Source organism: Mercenaria mercenaria, chromosome 12 (assembly GCF_021730395.1).
Source record: "Mercenaria mercenaria strain notata chromosome 12, MADL_Memer_1, whole genome shotgun sequence".
Lineage (NCBI taxonomy): Eukaryota > Metazoa > Mollusca > Bivalvia > Venerida > Veneridae > Mercenaria > Mercenaria mercenaria.
In genome coordinates, this window is record NC_069372.1 from 44,092,525 (window position 1) to 44,117,370 (window position 24,846).

A 24,846-nucleotide genomic window follows, 5' to 3' on the forward strand; every position below is an offset into this window, starting at 1 on the left:
TTACAATGTATCCATGAATCCTGTTCAGTCGAAATTAATGCAATTAATGTTTTTAGATTCAATTCAATTATACTTTGCAATTTCGATTATCCTACTACACTAAACACACACACACACACACATAAGCAGTAATCTTACTTATAATAGCTATAAAAATAAATGTATTTTATACTTCATTGGTCTAGATCTATATTAATTTTCCCTCTGTGGGTACATTTTGACTTTTTCATTTTAGGTACATTTTGGTTTTGGAACGTTTTGACAATAATTCCATCCAGTATAAGACAAGAAATAAATCATTTACTTAATTTCTCTCACTTTTTTTCCACTTTAAATTCTTACCGCTAAGAAAGGTAACTTATGACTATTTGGAGATGTGTATTTTCAAGTTGCTTCCCTTCGTTCACTTTTACAGGTAAATCACTGGAGCGCGCGAATTTAAAAATAGTAACACAACCAGTAGAACCAGTTTTCACGGTCGAGCGAGACTCTCTACTTTCAATACATAATACACAGTCTATATTTAGAAACGGGTTTGTCAATTTACTGTACATGTTTTGGTGTGGAAAACTCGGGGCAGGGCTAATGAATTTCGATTACTAATTAGCGGCAAACATCAAAGAAGTGACACCTGTGTTAATTAAGGAATTATTTGTCTTTAAAGCCATCTGTACACATATATGGCATAAAAAGACATAAACATGAGGTGAGTAGAATCTTTCTAAGTTGTGGCCGGGTGGGACACTTTTTCTACCAGTTTGCAAGCAGGTAGAAATATGAGTTTTAAATTTTTACTCTGCACGATTTGGTACATATTTATAATTTTGTTTTGATTTATTAAAATTTCTACAAATGATCAAGCTTCATTGAGCTGTTAGGTAAACTGATCTACAGGTGATAGTGGGAATGGAGGGGATTTTGTAAGAGTGCTATTTACAGGCAGATATCCCACTGGGGATGTCAGCTCAGTAGTGAAGTGGTAATAGGTTTAAATGTCAATTCAGAGGTGTGGAGTTTGAATCCTGGTGTGTTCGCAAGACTCCGAAAGAGATAGTGTTTGCACCCTGGTCCCATTGCATAATTGTGTCTGAACCTCTGTGTCCCCAGCTAGCAAGCATACATGGGACCCATGTGGGACCCATATGGGTTCCCATATGGGACCTATATGGGCTACCCACATGGGACCCAGATGGGTTTTGCAAACCATTTTGGCATGGGTCCCATATGGGATATACTATATGGGACCAATGTGGGCCCCTTATGGGTCCCAGATTTTATAACCCATGTGGGACCTTTCTGGGTCCCATGTCGTATATATAGTATGGGCCATTTAGGGGCGTTCTGGAATTGTATGGGTCTTATTGATTGATTGATTGATTTTGTCAACAGTCCGAAACATTGTAGCTGCCCATGTAGTTGTTTCAGAATCACTATGGACCTTTTTATCTTGATCTATTGCATTTCCAACTCACTTCATCAGATTCTTTGTAAAGGCATTCTGTAAAGTAGAAAAATTAATGTCAGTCTGAGCATTTGCCCATAAAAAATAAGACTATTTGCAAAATATTATGACATATTTGTAATCATTTTACATGTTTTTAAGAAAATAGATGACAGAAATTCCAGATAACTGTAAGCACGCATCTGAAAGACAGGTTTGTACAGAACAAGAAAAAGGGTATTGACATATATAAGTATAAAGAAATGCTTTTTAGACTTTGGACATAAGATCTGTGATCGTATTTTATCTTAGTAACATATTGCAAGTCCAATAAGTAATCCAAAAAGTGGGTCGTAATTTTTAGCTTTAGTATCACCTCAAATATATTAAATTCGAGTTTTTTTTATAATTATCATTCATCATTTTCCCGTAAATTAAATAGAAATGCAGAAACAGTTTTGATAAATAAAGTACTGATTAAACATTTAATGGAAGCATTTAAACTATTATCAACATTTTCTGAGATGTTCTCTCTAAGTTTGTAGTATGAGATATTTTAAGGAAATAGAATGCAGATTAAAAAAGGGCTAATGATGTTAAAATAGATATCTTATAAATACGTCAAGTTATTGACGAATAATTATATAATTATTATGTTATAATAATGTTTAAAGTATTGTACTCACTTTTTCTGCATCGGTCCCTTCTGTACATAATGAATAAACTTGTTCTGTATTGCAGCTTAAACCTTCATCAAATTAACTGAATAGTGTGTAAACCATTGGCGTGACTAATAGATAACATGTGTAAAGAGAGATGGACCCTTAGTTACCATGGTTACAAACATGTATTATAAATGTTCCCAATGTCCAGTTATAGCTTACCTGAATATTTTAAAATGAATGAATGTTATTATTAAAAGTAATTGTACACAATTTCGAATTAGCTTAGACAACAGTCGAATTTTAATAACAATTAGGAATAATTTCGGAAGTGCAAAAAAAAATCATTTACTAGTATTAGTCCATTTTCATGATTTTGTAACCCTAGTAATTGTATTTTGAAAATACAATAAAAATGCTATACCCGTCCTTTCTATAATTATGAAGTAAGAAAATTTTCAAACTTCGATCCAACATACCGGTATGTCTAATAGCATAGTTTTTTTTCTAACAGTTTATATTGTAAATGTTATTGCAGCTAAGAAGAACGAAAACTTGCATTTTCTTATTGACAGAGAGGTTTTTATCACGGCTTTAAAACGTCTTTTAAAAGTCGTCTTTATTTCGTAGGTAAAACAACGAAAAAGGACGTCTTTTTCTGTTTACAGCTGTCATGACCATAAAACAACCAAATAAAGACGTCTTCAAGACGTCTTTTGTTTGCTGGGATGGGACCCATATGGGACCCTTCTGGGAAACATATCTTTTGAGACCAGAGAAATGTACATGTATTAGAATTCAAAGAAAATGTAGAAACAAGGATTGTTATACTAGTGACAACACTTATTGTCTTAAAGTCAATACGTTGATGTATCACTTCAATGGGTCCCATATGGCTCTGATGTGTGCAGATACTTACAATATGGGACCCAGATGGGACCATTCTGGGAAACGTGTTTCTTTTTGAGAGAAAAGAAAACATAGAGACATTCAGAGAAACCATAAAAGCTAATTTCTATGCTAGATACACCACTTTTAAACTTAAAATGAATGCATTGGTATATCCATCGCTGAGTTATTGTATATGGGTCCCATATGGGTCCAATATGGGCAAATACTTACAATATGGGACCCAGATGGGACCCTTCTTGGAAACATGTTTCTTCTGATACTTCAAAAAATGTACAAATATTCGAAGAAAACTTAAAATATGAACTTATATACTGATGACACCACTTATAAACTTAAAGTGAATACATTTGTAATTCACATCACTGGGACATTGTATATGGGTCCCATATGGGTCCAATATGGGCAAATACTTACAATAAGGGTCCCATGTGGGACTCGTATGGTACATTTGCCCAGATATAGCCCATATGGGCCCCATATAGGCTTGCGTGCTGGGTCCATTTTTAACTGCACCTGTCTGATTTCTAGAATTAAAACCTAATAAAAGGATTTCAGTCTTTTTTTTGAGTAAAGATTTAAGTAGAGGTAGAAGCCGAAATCACTGCGGTGAACCTTAAATGTAGTGAGTCTAGGGCAAGCTCAAGTCAACCCTATAGCCTTACCCATTTAGCTTATCGGAATGGCTTATTTTGTGATGATATTTTACAGTTGCCATCCCCTTAACTGCTGGTCCTAAACATCCTATTATTTTGACTGAGTTGACCCATTTTCTAGACTGAAATATTTGTATTGTCCAGCTGTTGGTTTTCTGATTACAATCAAGCCTGTGCTAAAGACGTACTGACTCCAGATAAAAAACACTTCATATTTCCAAGGTTGATCTTCACAGGTTTGACCGTATTTCTTACAAAATTGCTTAGTGTGTAAAAGCATAGCTATATTTCACTGAACATGACTTTAGGGAATAAGACGGAGCAAAGACATCAGATTGGCTTTTCTGATTTTATTAAAAAATCATGTAGCAACACATGTTGCTCAGAGTCCTGAAAATTTTGTTTTATACTTTGATGTTTTACCCCAGTTACTGGTTAATCTAGCTGTAAATGCAATATATTTAATATGTATAAAACTGACAGTTGATCTATAATTGTAAAGATATTTTTATATTATATTTATTAAAATATCATGTTTTCACCATTCTTTCTAAGATATGTGTTAAATATCTGTGTCGTAAAGATAGAAAAAATCCATCTACAGTATGATGTCATAACAAATGTATTTTTTTCAGCAATTTTTGTATACATTTTTGATGATATTATTTTAAGAAAATGCATGTTGATAAAGCGCTTCAAAATCTCTAAAAAAAGTTATCTTGTATCAGTAGGATATTTGATGATGTGCTTTTGTAATTTCAGACTATAAATGACAATTATAAAAGAAAATGGAATATATGATATTTTAATCACTATTTCAAAAGGTACTAAATAAATATTTTTCATATACAAAATTTTGTTAAAACCATTTAAAACAAGAAATCACGTACATGAAAATTATTATAATATTTGTATTACTGAAAGATCAAAATATCTTTCAACTTGTGAGCACTATAGGTCTTGGAATTTTCACTCATGGCTACACCACTAGTAAAAATTACTTGTCTGATCTCTCGGTGAAAGATATTTTGATCTTCATTTTTATTAGCTCACTTGTCACATAGTGACAAGGTGAGCTTTTGTGATCACCCTTCGTCCGGCGTCCGTAGTCAGTCCGTGCGTCAGTGCGTCAACAATTTCTTGTCTGCACGATAGTGGTTTCATTTATGATTTTATTTTAACCAAACTTGCACACAACTTCTATCACCATAAGATCACGGTTCCTTTCTTGAACTGGCCAGATCCCATTATGGGTTCTAGAGTTATGGCCCCTGAAAGGGCCAAAATTAGCTATTTTGACCTTGTCTGCACAATAGCAGCTTTATTTATGATTTGATTTTTACCAAACTGGCACACAACTTGTATCGCCATAAGATCTTGGTTCCTTTCTTGAACTGGCCAGATTACGTTTTGGGTTCCAGAGTTATGGCCCCTGAAAGGGCCAAAATTAGCTATTTTGACCTTGTCTGCACAATAGCAGCTTCATTTATGATTTGAATTTAATCAAACTTGCACAAAACTTGTGTCACCACAAGATCTTGGTTCCTTTCTTGAACCGGCCAAATCCCTTAATGGGTTCCAGAGTTATGGCCCCTGAAAGGGTCAAAATTAGCTCTTTTGACCTTGTCTGCACAATAGCAGCTTCATTTATGATTTGATTTTAACCAACATTGCACACAACTTGTAACACCACAAGATCTTGCTTCCTTTCTTGAACTGGCCAGATTTCATCATGGGTTCCAGAGTTATGGCCCCTTAAAGGTCCAAAATTGGCTATTTTGGCTTTTGCAGCCATATAGAGACTTCATTTATGGTTTTATTTGATACAAACTTCCAAAATATCTTCAACAACAATAAATCTTGGATTCCATGACAAATCAGATCCAATCGTAGGTTCCGGAGTTATTGTATATCTGATTACCTCCCCTGATTGTAATCAAAATGGATTTATATCAGTAAGTACTTATAGGACTTATTTGAAATTTCATTATTGTTATGAGTTGGACTGAGACAATCAGGGTAGATAACTATGGACTGATTTTATGTCAAATTACCTCCCTTTATTTCAAATTAAAATGGGTATATCTCCGTAACTAATGAAGATACTGATCTGAAATTTCATTTATGTCAGAGATTTATTTGGCAGATCCTTCTTTTGTTCACTTACAGTATATATGTTTTTTTATTACTCCCCTTTTACGTTAGTATAAATAGCTTATTTTTAGTAACTTTTTTATTATTGGCCGTAGGGAAAAACCGAGACCACTTTTCTGTGGTACAACATGGATGATACCTCCAATTTTTAGGTGTATTTTGACATATCTATACCTTGTAAGAATTTTTTTTTCTTTTTGGTTAAATTTCTTCCCTTTGTTGTTCCTGTCCTTTGGACTGAGATATCTTTTCTGAGGACCTTCTTGTCCTCAAGTGCAATGATAACAGGCGAGCGATATAGGGCCATCATGGCCTTCTTGTTTTTTATGTCTTCCATTTTATGTTAATATACATGAAAGGCATAAAGTTTTGTGTTGCACATATTTCAAAACATGTTTGACTTAGAGTCACAAAACCTTCAGGAATATTTTACAACACATAAAATTTCACACCAGGCAATTTTGTTGATATTACACTTGGCAAGAGTTATGGTCCTTGATTTATAAAATGTTTGTGTTGGCAAGTCTCAATTTGACCTAGAAACTTTAAAATAATGTTGTTCAGCATGTGAAGTGGTGCTCCTGGGGTTTTATTTGGGATTTACCTCCCTTCCTACAATCTGCCCTCCCCTCCCTCAAAAAATAAAAATATAAATGAATAAATAAAACAGAGAAAAACAAGTTTTTTTGTTCAAGATCCAGATTGTCCAGTAAAAGCAAAAATTTTACAAGCATGCTGGTAGTGATACTGATATTTGCACTTTTTTGTAAAATTTTTTATAAGTGTACTTTCGTATTTTGGTGATATTACAGTAAAATACCCTAGCCTGATTTTGAGATGTGCTTTTTCTGATATATTAACCTTTAGCCTGCTGGTGGCACAAGCGATCCTGCCTTTGCAACCAGTGTAGACCAAGATCATCCTGCACGTCTGTGCAGGCTGATCATGGTCCGCACTGTTCGCTATTCACCCTTCTGAACACCCTACACCCCTTCAAATAATAAATGGTACTGACCAAATTGAATGATGGACCAGTCCATTTTAGAAATTTAGCAGGATAAGGGTTCATTTTCTGAGGTATTTTCCAAGTTTTGCTATGAGAACCTTCAAGTAACAATTTATATTTTTTTCAGACTGTGTACTGTTTTGGTGTTCATGTGTGTAGTGACGACCAGTCTATGTCAGACGCTGGAGCAGGAAATATGTGATGTAGAGCGCAGGATGGTTGATGTCAGTTTCAGTAATGCTGATGTGGTCCTTGGTGGTATTTTTAACTTGAGAAGTAGTGGCACTGATGGGTATGGTTGCGGAGCCCTGCTTTCAGGTAACATAATAAAATTGGACTTTCTGTGCTGTGTTACACCATCAAAATGACTTTAAATCCAGAACTTTATGTGTTTAGCCATTACATTGTATGTTAGAGCTCAAAATGTACTTTTGAAAATAAGAACTTTACTAGGTAAAAAATCGAGATATTTCTTTGCTTACTGATATGTTAGGAAAAACCTCGGTATTTATTAGACAACCTGGTAAAATTCAATTGTCTTGGCTGAGCCATATAAAGATAAATCAGTATGATATTTGTTTCATTTAATCTCAGTAAGCTGTAGTGAATATAATCATTTTGCAACTAATAAAAAAGAATTAAATGCTACTTTTGCTGGAAACAAGTGAAAACCATCCAGACCTTTGGAATTTTGTCTCATTTTCCCTCACATAGTGTAATAAATTGTGATGAAATGAGATGATTGCAATACCTTATGAACCTGCCCAATTAGCCCTGGGACAGCAGCAGCGTTAGCCTGGGGCAGCACATGACCAACAAGGCTGTGAGTTATTAATCCCAAAGAGAAGCAGTTGTCTTCAGTGGAGATTTATCAGCAAAGATAATGCCTAAGTTTAAAGTTATCTTTATCTCCACCTCTGGTTCATGTTTGGAAGTTATTGGTTACTTGTTGAGAATAGATGTTGTATAAGATCCAGCAACATTGCTTATTTGGCAGTCAAATGATAGTAGGTAGCCAAAATTAAAACCCTGTTATTATCACTTTCAGAGGACATGCTTTCATACGAGGCAGCCAGGTGGGCTATTCAGAAAATTAACTCTGAAAACTACATAAATGGAGTCAGAATGGGTAGGTTTTTATATTTTTGTCTATAATATTTCATTCTCGAAAACTGATTTCACTGTGAGTTTTTACTTGACTTTCAGTATGTTTAAAAATTGATTTTTTGTTGAATACATGGCAGTAGCTGAGCAGGAATTTACTTTGTAAATTAAACTTGAGATAAAATTTCTTCATTTTCTGTCAGAACACTGAAATATTTTTATGCCCCCGAAGGGAGGCATATTAGTTTTCAACTGTCCGTCCGTTCGTCACAATGTTAACTTTTTGCATGAAGGCACTTTACTCGCGAACCACTGCACACAGGACCTTCAAACTTCACATGCTGATAGTACTTATTGACTACACGACCCCTATTGACTTTGGGGTCACCAGGTCAAAGGTCAAGGCTTTGCGGTGGGAGCATTTGTCACCATTAGTGACAGCTCTTGTTTTTAAGTTTAATATTACAGAACAGGTAATATATTATCTAGGGGAGACATATTGTTTTTGCCCTGTCCGTCCGTCCTTACGTCACACTTTGTTTCCGAGCAATAAGTGGAGAACCATTTGACCTAGAACCTTCAAACTTCATAGGGTTGTAGGGCTGCTGGAGTAGACGACCCCTATTGTTTTTGGGGTCACTCCGTCAAAGGTACATTGAACATTGAAAACCATTTCCAATCAATAACTAGAGAACCACTTGACCCAGAATGTTGAAACTCCATAGGATGATTGTACATGCAAAGTAGATGACCCCTATTGATTTTGGGAACACTCCGTTAAAAGTCAAGGTCACAGGGGCCCCTAACGATTTTGGGGTCACTCTGTTGAAGGTCAAGGTCACAGGGGCCCGAACATTGAAAACCATTTCCGGTCAGTAACTTGAGAACCACTTGACCCACAATGATGAAACTTCATAGGATGATTGATCATGCAGAGTAGATGACCCCTAATGATTTTAGGGTCACTCTGTTAAAGGTCAAGGTCACAGGGGCCTGAACATGGAAAACCATTTCCAATCAATAACTTAAGAACCTCTCGACCCAGAATGTTGAAACGTCATAGGATGATTGTTCATGCAGAGTAAATGACCCCTATTGTTTTTGGGGTCACTCTGTTAAAGGTCAAGGTCACAGGGGCCTGAACATTGATAACCATTTCCGATCAATAACTTGAGAACCACTTGACCCAGAATGTTGAAACTTCATAGGATGATTGAACATGCAGAGTAGATGACCCCTATTGATTTTGGGGTCAGTCTATTAAAGGTCAAGGTCACCGTGGCCTGTTCATGTAAAATCATTTTTTGGAAATAACTTGAGAACCACTTGACCTACAATGTTGAAACTTAATAGGATGATTGGACATGCAGAGTAGATGACCCCTATTTATTTTGAGGTCACTTGATCAAAGGTCAAGGTCACAGGAACCTGAACAGTGGCTTGAGAACCACTAGGCCAAGAGTGTTGAAATTTAGCGGGATGACTGGACATGCCAAGTAGATGATCCCTATTGCAGCCAACCATCAGTGTCTCTTTGACTTTCACTCCTGACCTCTATTGACTTCTTGCCTATAGGACTTTGCATTGGGGGAGACATGCGCTTTTTTTACAATAGCATTTTCTAGTTATCTATTTTAAATTGATCATTACTGTAACATCTGTTCATTTATTGCTTCTAAGGGTTACGAAAGTTTGTATTTACTCAACCATTGTGAATCATTGCATGAGCAGCTCATTCTGACAGTACCGGCCCCACTTTGCTCAGTGTGTAATGTACAAGTCTATGAATGGAGAAGTTACTAGTTTGATTCCAGGGGACAGCTTTGTTCTTGATCATTATTTGACAGAACCGACCACTTTTATAAGATGTAATACTGTTGAAAATTAGCTCAGCTGGTGAAAAATACAGGAAAAATACAGGAAAACAAATCACAATTAGGCAACATATTATATTCCAATATGCTTGTGTCTGTTAAAACACGTTTAGGCTTAAATGACGTCACATTAACGTGCAATGACCAAGAAAGAGCACTACTATATTGTTCTACTGTTTTATATAATAGGCATATTAGAAACAAAATAATGTTTAGAAAAATTGTTTTACTTAAATTAATACACTCAGATCTGTTATACATCAGCAGAATAATTCACTCGTGCTACACCCTCGTGAAATTATTCAGTGGACGCATAACCTCCGTGTATTAATAATGTTAAAACATGGTTTTTCTATACATTATTTTTAAGTTGAACACTCTTGTTGGGGGGGGGGGGGGAAATGACTAATCTAATTATTGTTATTTTTAATGTTTTATTGTTTTTGTCTCCAGGAATGAGAGCCTACGATGTCTGCAGGTCTCCGGACCGTGCCATTGCTGCTGTCAATGACTTCTACCCACAATACTCCACTTCTAGCATGTACTGTAATGCAACAAATAAGTATAACTTAGGTAAGTCATTGACCTTACGTTTTGAAAAATGTAAATTGAAATACAGTAAAAACAACGATCATTGAGGTCAGTGAAATGATCAAAATGCTCATATTATCTAGGTAGCCGAGCGACACAAATATAGCTCATCATGAAAAAAAACTACCATGATCACAGAAACTGCTTGAATTAACCTAAGAGCTCAAGCAAATAATGCAAGAGTGAGTGGTGATTCCCTGTACAATGCAAAAAGTAAAGATCTGAACAGAATCTGCTCTAATATTAGCCCTTATCATGCTGGACACAATTGAATCTGTGCGAACAGTGTAGATCATGATCAGCCTGCACATCCATGCAATCTGATCAAGATCTGCACTGTTCGCCAGTCAGTCAGTATCTTTTTAGTAAACACCCCTTTTATCAGTAAATGGTACTGTCCAAATTGAAAGATGGACAAGTTCATTATAGAAATTTAGCAAGGTTAGGGTTAGGCAGCCAGGTGATCTCCTGTCTAGAAACAAATTACAGACATGCATGGAATGCTGTAAATTCATTTCATTTTGTTAATTTAAAATTTAGTGGTTTCTGCCATTTTGCCAATGGCTTGGGTTTCAGTTTTTTTTAAGATGACATGAAAGGGAATTTTTTGTATGTTCGTTTGGGTTTATTTTCACGCAACCATGAAATCCATGAATACAATGATAATAATGGTACAATGAAACAGCTCACATGTACACCCTTCTTATCTTCCTACAGTTGATACTATGTTAATAATTCTAGAATGTTTTCAACATTAGGTATTTTGGGAGCATTTACAAGCCAGACAACAGCCCCCATTGCAGAACTGACAGGGAAATTTCCGGCATCCATGATCTCTCCTAGTGCCGGCGCACCGGAACTCAGCGACAAAACTCGCTTTCCATATTTCATGAGGACAGGAATGTCTGCAGCAGAACAAGTCAGGGTAGGGTGTTTGTATGATATATGCAACTGAGCCGTGCCATGGGAAAACCAACATAGTGGGTGTGCGACCAGCATGGATCCAGACCAGCCTGCGCATCCGCGCAGTCTGGTCAGGATCCATGCTGTTCGCTAACAGTTTCTCCAATTCCAATAGGCTTTAAAAGCGAACAACATGGAGCCTGACCAGACTGCACGGATGCGCAGGCTGGTCTGGATCCATGCTGGTCGCATACCCACTATGTTGGTTTTCTCATGGCACGGCTCAACTGTTTATTTGGTTAATATGGTTGTGAAACAGTGGCTCAGTGATTTCAAGGCCTTATTAGCTTCCTCAAATGGTGCTCAGCATAAAGCATAAAGAGGATAGCTCAAGGACTGGTTGGCCTGGTGTCGGTATACTGGCAGTGTGAGTGGATGGGGTATCAGGCCATGGGTCTGTGGTGTGAGGTAGCTGACTGCTACAAGAAGACTTGCCATTAATATGACTGAAAAAGTGTTAAAATATGCTGAACTGGAAAATATATCTATTTCTTGTTAAATCCTATTTTCAGTAATTGTTTTCTCATATATTTGACAAAGGCTTGAATATTGATTTAATAATAACATTATGTTAAAAAATGTTTCTGAATCCATTGTTTATGATGTCCTCCCTTTATGGCCCTACCTGTAGATGTTCATGTATAATATGGAAAGTTATGTTTATCTAACCATGTAATTATGTATTACTTCTATTTGGATAGCAGCTTTATCCATTTTTAACTTAAAATTGAAGCCTGATGGAACTTCCAATATCTATTTTCATATTGAATCAATAAACAGTTGATTAAAAAAAATGTATCAAATTCTTTGACATTGAAAAAAAAAACAAAGTTGATAACAAAAACCAGAAGCTTTGAGTTTTAGTACAAATATTGTTAAAATATTTTGGTACATACATGTATTGATAAAATATTACTTTTATTTTACAGGCAATGATGGAAGCTATGAAGGTGATGAGTTGGGAAAGGATTGTTCTTGTCTATGCAGATAATTATTACGGTACTTCCGCAATGAACGAGATGGTTCGCCAATCTCAGATGCAGGATGTCTGTGTAGTGCTGTCAGTGGCACTTCCCGAAAATCAAAATATTGGCGATTATCTAGAAAGACTTCAAGATATTGGAACTTATGACGTAAATGGTGCTGTCATCTTCGCCGATCATGAAACTACCATGAAGGTATGTTTTGTTTATTTATGAGTTCAGTGATTATGGAAATGAATATCACAAACTTGTGTCTGCTTAAGTATTAAGTTACAACAATACTAGAGTGGGTAATAAAGTGCCGCTTAGCTGAATAGAGAGAGCGCAGATCTACAGATCACAGGGTCATAAGTTCAATCCTGGGTTGACGATTTGATAAAAGACTTTGTGTCTAAAATGATTACCGGTAGTTCTCCACCTCTGATTCATTTGGGGGCAGTTACTTGTGGAGAACAGGTTTGTACTGATACAGGATCCAGGAACACTGATTAGGTTAACTGTCCACCATTAAATAATTGAAATACTGTTGAAAAATGGCATTCAACCTAAAACAATTAAACAAAAAAAAGTTTAACAAACACTAACTAGAGATGCTTTGCATCAACTAGTTTCAGTCTAGAGTGACCTTCATCAGGATAATAAATGTTTTAATATTTAACTGAAAAGAATTTATGTTTGGTCTTAGTCAGTTGAAGTATTATTTTGAATTAAGATCACAGTGATGATCTGACAAGCATTGTTCAGGTTCCACAACTCTTTTCTTTTTAATGAAGTTATGCCCCTTTGTAGACTTAGCATTTTTTTTGTGAATTTTTGTATTGAAGCTGGTATCTCAGTATTAAACTACTAGTGTAAATGAATTGAATCTGTTATCTCAGTAACTGCTGGTCAGAATGGATGCAAAAGTGTTTGCAGTGATTATCTTACTGTTCTTGTTTCTATTCTATGTGCAATTCAGTTCTGTCAAAAGTAAGAGTTTGATACAGGTTTTCTATGGCTGAAAAAAACAACAACTAAATTTTCACTGTAAAAAATTCAGTATGGTTTAAAACTGATAAAAAAGAATTTGTAGTTGTTAATAATTTTATGTGTTTGTTATGATGGTTGGCAGTTGTACTCTAGATACTTCCTGTGTCTTAGTTAAAGCCAGGTGGTGTGTCCATTGTCACCATTTAAAACTGGAAAGTTGACATGCGACCTAAATTGTGTCATTGTGACTTCAAACCACAATAAAAACAAAATGAATTAAAGGAATTGTACCGATATTTTATTACAGGCATTAGACGCTGTAGATCAGGTTCCAGGAGCTGGAAACATACAGTGGATGTTGTCGGAGATCAACATGAACGCGCAAATATTTCCACGTAAAATCCGAGGGTCTGTATTTGTTCAACCAGAATTTACGGAAGTGACTGAGTTTTTCGACTACTTCACAAATATAAATGAGAACACTCCACCAGTAGAAAATCCTTGGTACCGTGATTGGTTCATGTCCTTGTTTCAGTGAGTAATCTCCCTTTTTATTTTCTCTGTTTTACTTGTTTGATTGTTTTATTCAGATCTGAAGGCTTTTTCCATTTTCAGTCATGGTTTTATGTTGCCTTACACAGTGTCTTAGGATTCTGCATGGGGACAAGTGGTTAATGTTGCTTACTTCATATTACTTGCCTCTAACCTCTTTGGGTTTGGCCCTTGCTCGGATTGTGAATAAGCCATCAAGCTGGCATGCAGAAAGGTACTTTCCAGTTGCCTGCTAATGCTTGAAATAATGCCTGGAAGAGCACCTAAAGTCTTCTCAACCATTAAATAACAAAAAGTAACCATTTCACTTGAAACATGTCTGTACAGTTTCAAATGGAACAAATAAAAAACAGAATTCTGTACAAATGCTTATTTTTTCTTGCAAGTAACTTACAACTTACCTACATGTATCAGAGGTAGAGTACATGTCTCACCTGGAGATGGAGACTACCTTTAGATTGGTATTCTTAACATTCTCTTGCTATATTTCTAAAATGGACTAGTCCATCTTTCCATTTGGGCAGCATCACTTCTTATTTAAAGGGGTGTTTACTAAAAATTTACTGACTGAATAGCGAACAGTGCAGACCATGATCATCTTGGTCTGCACGGGTTGCAAAGGCAAAATCGTTTGCTACCAGCAGGCTAAGGGTTAACATTTTCCTGCCAAGTAAAAGCTAGTTTTCATGTAAGTCTTGTAATGAAGAACTTCTTAATTTTAACTTGGCATTTTCGACATAACTTCTTCTCTGTGATATATGACCATTTTGTGTCTGTTTTCCGTAAATCAAACTCACTCACTCACTCTTAATTTTAAAGATTTAGCCCTGGATTTTTAAAAAAGCATAAATAAAACCCTTAAGGTAGTGGACTGGCAGTGACATGAAGATTGATCATCATATGCTGTTTTGACATCTTCAGCAATTTAACAGAATATTCTTTGTCAATTAGCAACAGGAGAATGCGAAATTAAATATGGAGAATGTGTTATCAAACAGAAAATATCAGTTGTTATTACAGGTCTACCATAGTATATGTGACAGTGATACATTTCTTCAATTTTGATAAATTTTAGAAATATTTCATTAGTTAGGCTATCATTAAAAAAAAAACATTTGTTTGCAGTAACAGGACCTTACCATGAAAATCACCTCAACCCAACCTTTTTTTTCTGGCCAGTCAGATAAATTTTTTCCCCCAATATGATTATATACAAAAAAAAAATCCTACCTAAACACACAAAAAACTTTGGGTTGCATCACTGCAAACAAACAATTTTTTAATTACGGCCTTATGCAAAAGAAGAGTAAATTGACCATTGAAATTATTTTTTCAGGTGCCGTCTGCAAGGAGTTAATTATGCTCCATACTCTAGTTTATCAGACTGCACATTAAAAACTGCTGCACAGAAACGTCTTGCAATCAACACGAGATATGCAGCTGTCGATTCCACAATCAAGGCCGTTTATGCCTATGCTAAAGCTTTGAGGACAGCACATTCACAGACTTGTGGAAATGCTGCAGGGATGTGTCTCGGGCTCAGACAGATGACCCCACAGCAGTTTCATAACTATCTTTCTGATGTGGATCTGGATGTAAGTGTGAATGTCTTTACAGAATGGTTACAGGTCTTAGAATTACAGTATGCACAAATACATGTGCTTATCATTAAGAAATTGAGCTCGTAAAATAACGAAAAGAGTCAAAAATGAATTTTGAATTTAAAGGTATAAAATGTGTCAGTGCAACTCAAACAAAAAAAAAGAAAAAGATTTGTTGTGCTTCTACCCCATAAATTATTTAGTCAATAATGTATTTCACATAATTTGTTGTTCATGAGGTAAGATTTAATATCAGATTTGTGACATCTCTTCTATATGTAGAAACTTACGTCACTTTTCATGATTTCATGAGAAAACAGCCAGTTACAATTCTGACTATATACATTAAAAGTGCATTTTAACTAGTGTTAAATATACCTTACTGATTTTAGAATTTAGTAGGATTTCTGTTTCATAAAGATATTAATTGAGCCGTGCCATGGGAAAACCAACATAGTGGCTTTGCGACCAGCATGGATCCAGACCAGCCTGCGCATCCGCGCAGTCTGGTCAGGATCCATGCTGTTCGCTAACAGTTTCTCTAATTACAATAGACTTTGAAAGCGAACAGCAAGGATCCTGACCAGACTGCGCGGATGCGCAGGCTGGTCTGGATCCATGCTGGTCGCACACCCACTATGTTGGTTTTCCCATGGCATGGCTCTTATTACATTTTTAAAAACTGTTTTACAGCTGAATGAAGTGAATATCAACAGTTTACGAGGGCTGCGAGTGAAGTTTGACTCAAACGGAGATTTCTACACATTAGGTCACACATTCTGGAATTACAACAACCAGCCATCAGGACTGTTTGCTCACAAAAATGTAAGGTTCTTCCTATGACTAGAATATTCTGAAATATTTCGTTTAAATCGTAACTTTCATTATTATTAAATTGTCAACAGCTGAAAACAAAATCATCACAGAATATGCTTATGATTGTTCTTTATAAAACGGCCTTTAGTACATGTATATAGATGTAACTAACAAGATGTAGATGTTTGCCAAGTGTTACTGTATTGCAAAGTGTCAGCACCTGAAATGTTTTTCAAACAGTAAATGAAAACAGCATCCTGCATTGGTGTACATGCAAATATTTCGTACCTGTACCTGGCATCACATTCATTGTCACTACTCAGTCTTAAATGAGCACAGTGGTCTGGTAGTTAAGGTATTGACCACTCTACCCCGAGTCCCTGAGGTTGTGCTCAACTTAGATCATGGCCGCACCTTTTCACATGACACCAGTACAGATTTCCAGGAAGCTGACTCAGCAGTCATTCAAAACAGATTTAATCATGGTCAGGCTAAAATAAATCAATATAAACTACTGTTAGACATATATTCTAACACGACTAGCAAATAACCTACATACATATAGAGCAAAATCTATCTCGGATTATTCTGCAATAAACCACTCGCGTGCAATGACGTCATCCGATCCAGACGCGTAGCACGGTCGTGAAAAGTAGTTACCGGTACCATTTTTTCTAACATTGTTGATACTAGTGTGTTGTGTTAGAATCGAAATAATAAATTCCCAAGTGTGATTTATCGTAGAATAACCCGAGGTTTTCATTCTTATGCGAAACAATATATCACTCAGGCCTACGGCCTTCGTGATATATTCTTGCGCAAAAGAACTAAAAACTCTGGTTATTCTACGATAAACCACGTTTGGGAACTTATTATTTCTTAAGTATAGTGTCAGGGAAAAAATTTCTGATGGAAACTACCTCCTTACAAAGCCTGTTTTTCCTGACTAAATAGATTTCTTGGTGAATTAACTTCTATAGAGCAAAATCCTGGACTTTACAAGAAGCAAATCGCATTTGTTGCCATACAGATGTTGAACTATACATTTGAAGAAAAATTCTGCTGAAATTACAATATTCGAAATTTTCATCTGTGTACAAATACCTTAACCTGCTAAATTTCTAAAACGGTCTGGTCTGTTTTTCAATTTGGGCAGAACCATTTATTATTCAAAGGGTTGATCACTGAAAATTTACTGTCTGAAAAGTGAACAGTGCAGACTATGCTCGTCTGTGTGGGCTGATCTTGGTCTGCACTGGTTGCAAAGGCAAAATCAGTTGGCGCCAGCAAGCTAAAGGTTAAAAGACTCTGCATCTGTTAATAATCATGTCATAGAATGTTTTACAGTACAACACAACAACTACAATTTTCAAGTAGATGAGCAAAGTATTTGAATTATCCAGGATTTTTAAGCAATCCAAACATAAGAAGTGTAGAGAAAATGGCCGCAGACTGCATGATTTGCTCTAGACAGCCCCGGTGCTTGAGTCGTCAATATTCCAGCAAGCATTGCTCCACTTCATCTGTCTGTGACCATATTTTAGTAAAATTTAAAAATTTTAATGATGCAAAATTTTACCTTTCATTTAAGACTTGAATATATCTAATTTTACATGTGGTTAACGTCAGTTTCTTTGAATTAAAATGTCATAGATGTTGCAGAAGGTCTGTCAGAACTATTTTTGAGTGGTTTCAGAATACACGAACTATAATCCCCTAAAATTTACGTTATAAAACTTTATTTGTTAGGTGCAAAGTTAATTTGCTATATTCTGATGTTGGACTGTTGGACATACCCAGAATTTTATAATAGAAAACATTTAGACAGACAATGACATACCGTAACTATATTTTTCAGGTTGGAAGTTTCGTTGACAATGTGCTGAACTTGGCTGCCTCAGAAGTGTTCATGTACAGTGCAGATCGATCTTCAGTTTTGCCATCTCTTCCAACATCACCCTGCCCTAAAGCAGGATGCAGAAACTGTGTGGTACATCGACCAATGGTTCACTTCACATATGCACCAGGAGATATCGTACTCAGTGGACTGTTTGACATACATTCTCAAGGTTCAGAAGTTCTTCTTTGCGGTGCACTAAAACCTACTCACGCATTGAATGTTGCTGCATTTAGATATGCAATCAAACAGGTGAAACAGGTTTTTCCAGGAATTTTGAATGGTGTTGAGCTTGGCTCATTGATTGTTGACATGTGCGATAACGGAGAAACTGGACGTCTGCTCATGAATAATCTCCTTGGCGGACGTCATATTGTTGCAAATGTTGACCCAAATTTGGTGAAAACTGTCGTTGGAGAGTTGGATAGTACAGAAGCTATCTCAATGGCTTCAATGTTAAGTCGTTACGATATGCCATACATAGAGTCGTCTGCTACAAGTGTTTATTTACTTGACAGAGTTCTTTTTCCAACATTCTCACGTGCTATTCCATCAGACTACCAACAGATGCTAGCTATTGTTTTAATGTTAAAGAGGATGGATTGGAACTACATACAGGTTGTTTATAGCGGTGATGCATACGGCAGTTCAGGATATCAACTGATCAAAAGTGAGGGTGCTAAACGATCTATTTGCGTTGCTGCAAGTCACGAAATTGGCAGAGATGGAAGTATTGATACGATTGTTAATAAATTGAATGAGAAGCCCGATGCACGAGCTGTTGTTGCTGTCGTTGATAGCAGTGACTACCGTATGATTTTAAAGGCCATTCAGGAACAGGGTCTTCAAGGTAAATTTGTTTTTATTGGCACAGAAACATGGGGACGAAGAATGTCAGTTGTAAACGGCTATGAATCAGTTGCTGAAGGAAGTATCACCCTTGATATCACCCCACCACAGATCACTCAGTTCCGTCAGTGGTTAGGCACTTTGAACCCAACTGATCCTGATACCATGAAAGAAATGCCGTTTCTTGCTGAGTGGTACCAGTACGCATTTAGTTGCTACCTGGATGCCAGCAATAGAGGAATGTATACCAACGAATGTAACCCAAATATCCCAATAACTCAAGCTCCGAGGTATGAAGAATCGTCATACGCTCCATTCATGATTGCTGCCACTTATGCTGCAGCACGTGCCGTTGATGAGACTATCAGAGATTATTGTGGAGACGGTACAAGAAATTATAACGGACTTTGCTGGCAGTTTCGAACTAGTGCTGACGTTAAGGAAAAGATATTAGAATACCTTCGAAGTTCCGAATACCTACTGGATGGTTATCAGTTTAAAATGAAGATGGGTGAAGGTCTGTCCAACTTCGAGTTCTATAGTTTCACTGCAGGGCAATATGTCAGGGTAAGTTTGTTTAGTTTTGCTCAAGTCAGAAGTTATTTTGATGTTAAATTGTTTTCAAAATTTTCCAAAATTTCTTTTCTGCTGTATTTACAAAATGAGTGTCTTTGTTAGTCCATCATTTTTGAGGCAAACAAAAATTTCTCTTACTGAAAACTGTTGTAAAAGCCACTTTTTATTAAAAAGATTTTAACTCATTTAAGAAAATGCTGAAATTTGTTACATTGGAAACTGAAAATGCTTACCAGAAAAATAGTATAAGAATATTATTTTTAGTTTTTTCTTTAAGATGTTCATTTCTTCCTTTTGACTATCTATTCACACTTCAATAAAAAATCTTCTTTACTACAGAAAAGATTACAAATTACAGATCAAGAATTATTTGAATTTGTGCCAGATTTTCTTTTTGTTATAACTTGCAATTTAATGTTACATGAATGACTGACAATTGTTCAGATTGATTTTAAAAAGAACTAAATTAAATTAGATTAGAGATTAAACAGTACGAGTTTTTTTTATACTGTGAAATCATTAATATTCATGGGGGACTAATTTTCGTGGTTGAGTCAATCCACGAAATTTAATCCCAACGAACAAGTAAAATTCCCATTCATTTCGTGTTCAAAAGCTGAAATCCACGAATTCATATCCCCATGAAATTGCTGTTTTGACCAAAACCACGAAATTTCATGCCCACGAAATTTAATGATTTTACAGTATTATATAGAATTAGAGATTGAACAATGAATGTGATTTGTTTATTTCAAAAGTCATAGATTAGAGCTTAAACAGTGTGATTTGCTTGTATTTTATATAGATTAGAGATTAAACAGTGCAAATTGTTTATATATTTTATAGATTGGTGCATTTGACACAGAAGACTCCAAGCTGCAGCTTGACTTTACAAATCCAATCTCTCTACCCTCAGCTTTCAGATCCTCTTGTGCCACGCGTTGTATCGAGTGTGTCTACCTTGTTCAGGATAACCCATTCAGAATGATCACTGATGATGCTGATCTTCGACTTGGCATCAACTTTGCTCTCAAAAACCCAGGCGTTGATCCATTCCTGTGTGGCGATTTGAGATTGACCAATGGTATGCAGTCATCCTTAGCTGTTACTTATGCTTTGGATTTGGTAAACAGTGGTAATGGTCCAGTTCAATTGAATAATGTTAAAGTTGGAGGTCTTCTTATAGATCACTGTAACAGTGCTGCCAGAGCATATGGTATTCCGTCAGCATTGTATTCTGGGATACTCGGAAATACTGAGCCAAGGCCGAATCTGAATTCCATACGAGGATGGTTGACGGATAATACACTGGTAACAGAGGAAATGAAAGATTTCTTCAACGATTTAAACCTGCCAGTGATAAGCCCAATGGCGACAACAAATAGATTTCTTAATGATGAAGAATACCCAACATTTTTAAGGACCATACAAGGTGATAGTACCATAGCGAGTGCATTGGCAGTTTTAACAAAATCTCTTGGACTGCAGTATGTCTCTGTCCTTTACTCGGCAAACAGCTTTGGGCGTGAAGGAATGAACACTTTTAAATCGGTAGCTATGCAGGAGGGGATTTGCATCATCACAATGGTTGAAATGGACGCTGGAGATATTGACAACATTGTAGATGATCTCATTTCTCAACCAACTCACGTTGTCATTACTTACCTTGGTTATTCTGATATGGACCTATTCCTCGCAGCCAGGGGAAGGGACCCTAATGGTGACAAATTGGTTGTTATCTCCCCTGAACCATATCCGTTGGTGTTTAACGCACGAGGAATGGATGCCAAGAACGTACTTGCCCTAAGAATGAAGACAAATACTCTGGAATTGTACAAAGATTATTTAAGTGCCCTCAGTATGAATTCAAGTTGGTATTCGGATGAGCATCCTTACTGGAGAGCATACTATATGAACATGTTCCAGTGCAACTTGCCCGGGGAATATAGGTACGTATCAAGATAACACTAAAATATGTTAACACAGAAACTGATTGTAACTTGTTGAAATTTTAGCATGTTAGCTATTAAAACAGTACTGTCTGGAGTTCATGCCATGTGACAAAATTGTATGGAGTGTATATATCCACACAGATTTCCTTATAAAATGAGTCAAGCCATTATTGGCCCACTCAGTTGGCACTTTCGACCCGCCCGCTTAGCTCAGTAGGTAGAGCCCCCCATGAGTGGTGGGGGCATATAGATTCGGTCTTGTCCGTGTGTGTGTCCGTCTGTCCGTCCAAAGTTCGTGACGCGCCCAGCTCAAAAAGTATTTGATACAAATTGATAAGACCTTGCATGCATCTTTATCATGATATGAACTTGAGCACCTCCTATTTTTCGTCTTGCTCCGCCCCCTATTTTTAGGGTTATGGCCCCTGAAATAGTCAAAAATGCACATTTTCACCTAGTGACACGCCTAGCTCAAAAAGTATTTGATATAGATTCATGAAACCTTGCATGAGTCTTTATCATGATATGGCCTTGCACACCTCCTATTTTTTGTCTGGCTATGCTCCCTATTTTCAGAGTTATGGCCCCTGAAATAGTCAAAACTGCACATTTTCACCTTGTGACACGCCTAGCTCAAAAAGTATTTGATATAGATTCATGAAACCTTGCATGAGTCTTAATCATGATATGAACCTGCGCACCTCCTATTTTTCATTATGGTCTGCCCCCTATTTTCAGAGTTATGGCCCCTGAAATAGTCAAAAATGCACATTTTCACCTTGTGACACACCTAGCTCAAGAAGTATTTAATATAAATGGTTGAAAACCTGCATAAGTCTTTATCAGGATATAAACTTGCACACCTCTTATTTTTAGCTCACCTGAACACAGTGCTCAGGGTTAGCTATTGTGATCGCTCACCGTCTGGCGTCCGTCCGTCCGAGCGTCCGTCCGTCCGAGCGTCCATCGTCCTTCCGTCTGTCCACACTTTCCTTTAAACAACACCTCCTCCTAAACCACCTGGCCAATTTTGATGAAACTTCACAGGGATGTTCCATGCATGGTCCTCTTTAAAAATTGTTCAAAGAACTGAATTCCATGCAGAACTCTGGTTGCCAAGGCAACTGAAAGGAAAAACTTTAAAAATCTTCTTTTCAAAAACCAGAAGCCCTAGAGCTTAGATATTTGGTGTGAAGCATTGCCTAATGGACCTCTACCAAATTTTTTCAAATCATGACCCCAGGGTCAAAATTGACCCCGCCCCAGGGGTCACTTGATTTTACATAGGAAAACCTTAAAAAATCTTCTTCTCAAAAACAAGAAGCCTAGAGCTTAGATATTTGACTTGTAGCATTGCTTAGTGGACCTCTACAAAACTTGTTCAAATCATGACCCCGCCCCAGGGGTCACTTGATTTTACATAGGAAAATCTTCAAAAAATTTCTAAAAATAAACCAGAAGGCCTAGGTCTTAGATATTTGACATGTAGCATTGCCTAGTGGACCTCTACAAACTTTGTTGAAATCATGACCCCCAGGATAAAATTGGCCCTGCCCCAGGAGTTACTTGATTGTACATCGGAAAATCTTCCAAAAAATTTCTAAAAATCATCAGTTTGACATTTGAAACATGTAGCTCATATTTCTCAGGTGAGCGATCCAGGGTCATCATGACCCTTTTGTTAAAGGTATGGCCCCTGAAATAGTAAAAAAAATGCACATTTTCACTTAACTATGTTCCTAGCTCAAAAAGTATTTGATGTAAATTCATGAAACCTTGCTTGAGTCTTTATCATGATGTATCCTTGCACACTTGGCATTCTTCTTGAGAATCTTGGCATTTATTACAGAGTTATGGCCCTTGAAAAATAGTGGATTTTTTGTTTGTGATACCCATAGTTCAAAAAGTATACAGCCTAGAATAATGAATCCTTTTCATAAAATGTTTGTTGAGGCTATACCCCATTAAGACTGCAAACATTCGAATTATTGCCTCTTATTTGTGACAAATGTAACAATGGGGGCACACCCTGTGTGCTACAGACAAATTCTAGTTTCAAATTAAAATGGGTGTATCTCAGTAAGCAATAAAGATACTGATTTGAAATGTCATTATGTCATCAGATGGACTCGGACAATCAGGGTAGATAACTTTTGACTGAATTTATGAATTACCTCCCTTTATTTCATGTAAATAAAAATACCTCAGCAGCATCTAATGAGGTTAGTTTTAAATGTTATTTTAATCTTCCAGGGTAAAGAATAGTCATGCTAGTACAAAACACAGCATTTGAGCCTAGGACCCTCAAACTTAGTACGGAGATTGGCCCTGACTAGTAGACCCATTGGTCAAAAGGGACTGTTGCAAGAAAATATTTATCCTGATGATATTTTAAGTGTATGCCAATGTGATCTATGTCAAAACTTGATCATTAAGAGCAATGGTTACTCTGGTGAGCGATATAGGGCCATCATAGCCCTCTTGTTGAGATATGTGACCATGATTAAAGTGAACTGGACATTTCATCCTAATTTTAAGACATTATTTTGATTTTTTTACATGTCATATGTTTCAATATCATATTTTAACTTTAGAAATCTAGCAACAGTGTTATTGTAATAAATTTACTCACAGGTTTCGATTAAATCATAAAAAAATATTTTCATTTGTGTATGCCTAATCCAGGCTTTGTTCTACGTTTTCCGGATAAATGATGTTACGCCATCACTTCCGGTTTGTCAAACATGCAGAACTACCTTAAATTGTTGTAAACTAATCACCATCCATAGACATCAGCATTAATTTTTCTTCAAACAGCATCTCCTTCTGTACCGCCAGTTTGATAAAATGATTTACCATAGTCTTTTTGAAATGACCATCTACCAAGATTATTCATCAAATACATGGCTGCCTGGAGGCATGGTCATATTTCTTTATAGGTATGGTTGAACTTCGTTCTCTGGATCTCAACGGGACCTTTAAAATTTATTTGAGTTATGGGCAGTTCAGACATTTAGACAATAAACATAGAGAGACTTTGCCAGGACAATAAACATAGAGAGACTTTGCCAGGACAATAAACATAGAGAGACTTTGCCAGGACAATATGTTGAGTTTGAGTGAAAGATGATGTTTGAATTTTTCAAGTTCGAGCAAACAATTTTTTTTTTTTTGTTGGATTTAATGTTGCACCGACACGTGATAGGTCATATGGCAACTTTACAGCTTTAATGATGGAGGAAGACCCCAGGTGCCCCTCTGTGCATTATTTCATCATGAGCGGTCACCTGG

At 36.5% G+C, this 24,846-nt stretch overlaps 1 protein-coding gene across 1 annotated transcript in view; it reads left to right on the top strand.

Annotated features, from left to right (window-relative positions):
- The first annotated feature begins 527 nt into the window (after nucleotides 1-527).
- Nucleotides 528-24,846, top strand: part of LOC123533310 (uncharacterized) — a 47,697-nt gene continuing 23,378 nt past the window's right edge. Inside the window, exons 1-11 of the mRNA XM_053519908.1 lie at nucleotides 528-706; nucleotides 6,956-7,146; nucleotides 7,877-7,957; nucleotides 10,260-10,379; nucleotides 11,156-11,322; nucleotides 12,290-12,538; nucleotides 13,620-13,846; nucleotides 15,201-15,459; nucleotides 16,159-16,290; nucleotides 18,140-19,594; nucleotides 20,450-21,552. Coding sequence (XP_053375883.1) covers nucleotides 702-706; nucleotides 6,956-7,146; nucleotides 7,877-7,957; nucleotides 10,260-10,379; nucleotides 11,156-11,322; nucleotides 12,290-12,538; nucleotides 13,620-13,846; nucleotides 15,201-15,459; nucleotides 16,159-16,290; nucleotides 18,140-19,594; nucleotides 20,450-21,552 — 3,989 coding nt within the window. The 5' untranslated portion in view covers nucleotides 528-701. The remainder of the gene's footprint in view (nucleotides 707-6,955; nucleotides 7,147-7,876; nucleotides 7,958-10,259; nucleotides 10,380-11,155; nucleotides 11,323-12,289; nucleotides 12,539-13,619; nucleotides 13,847-15,200; nucleotides 15,460-16,158; nucleotides 16,291-18,139; nucleotides 19,595-20,449; nucleotides 21,553-24,846) is intronic.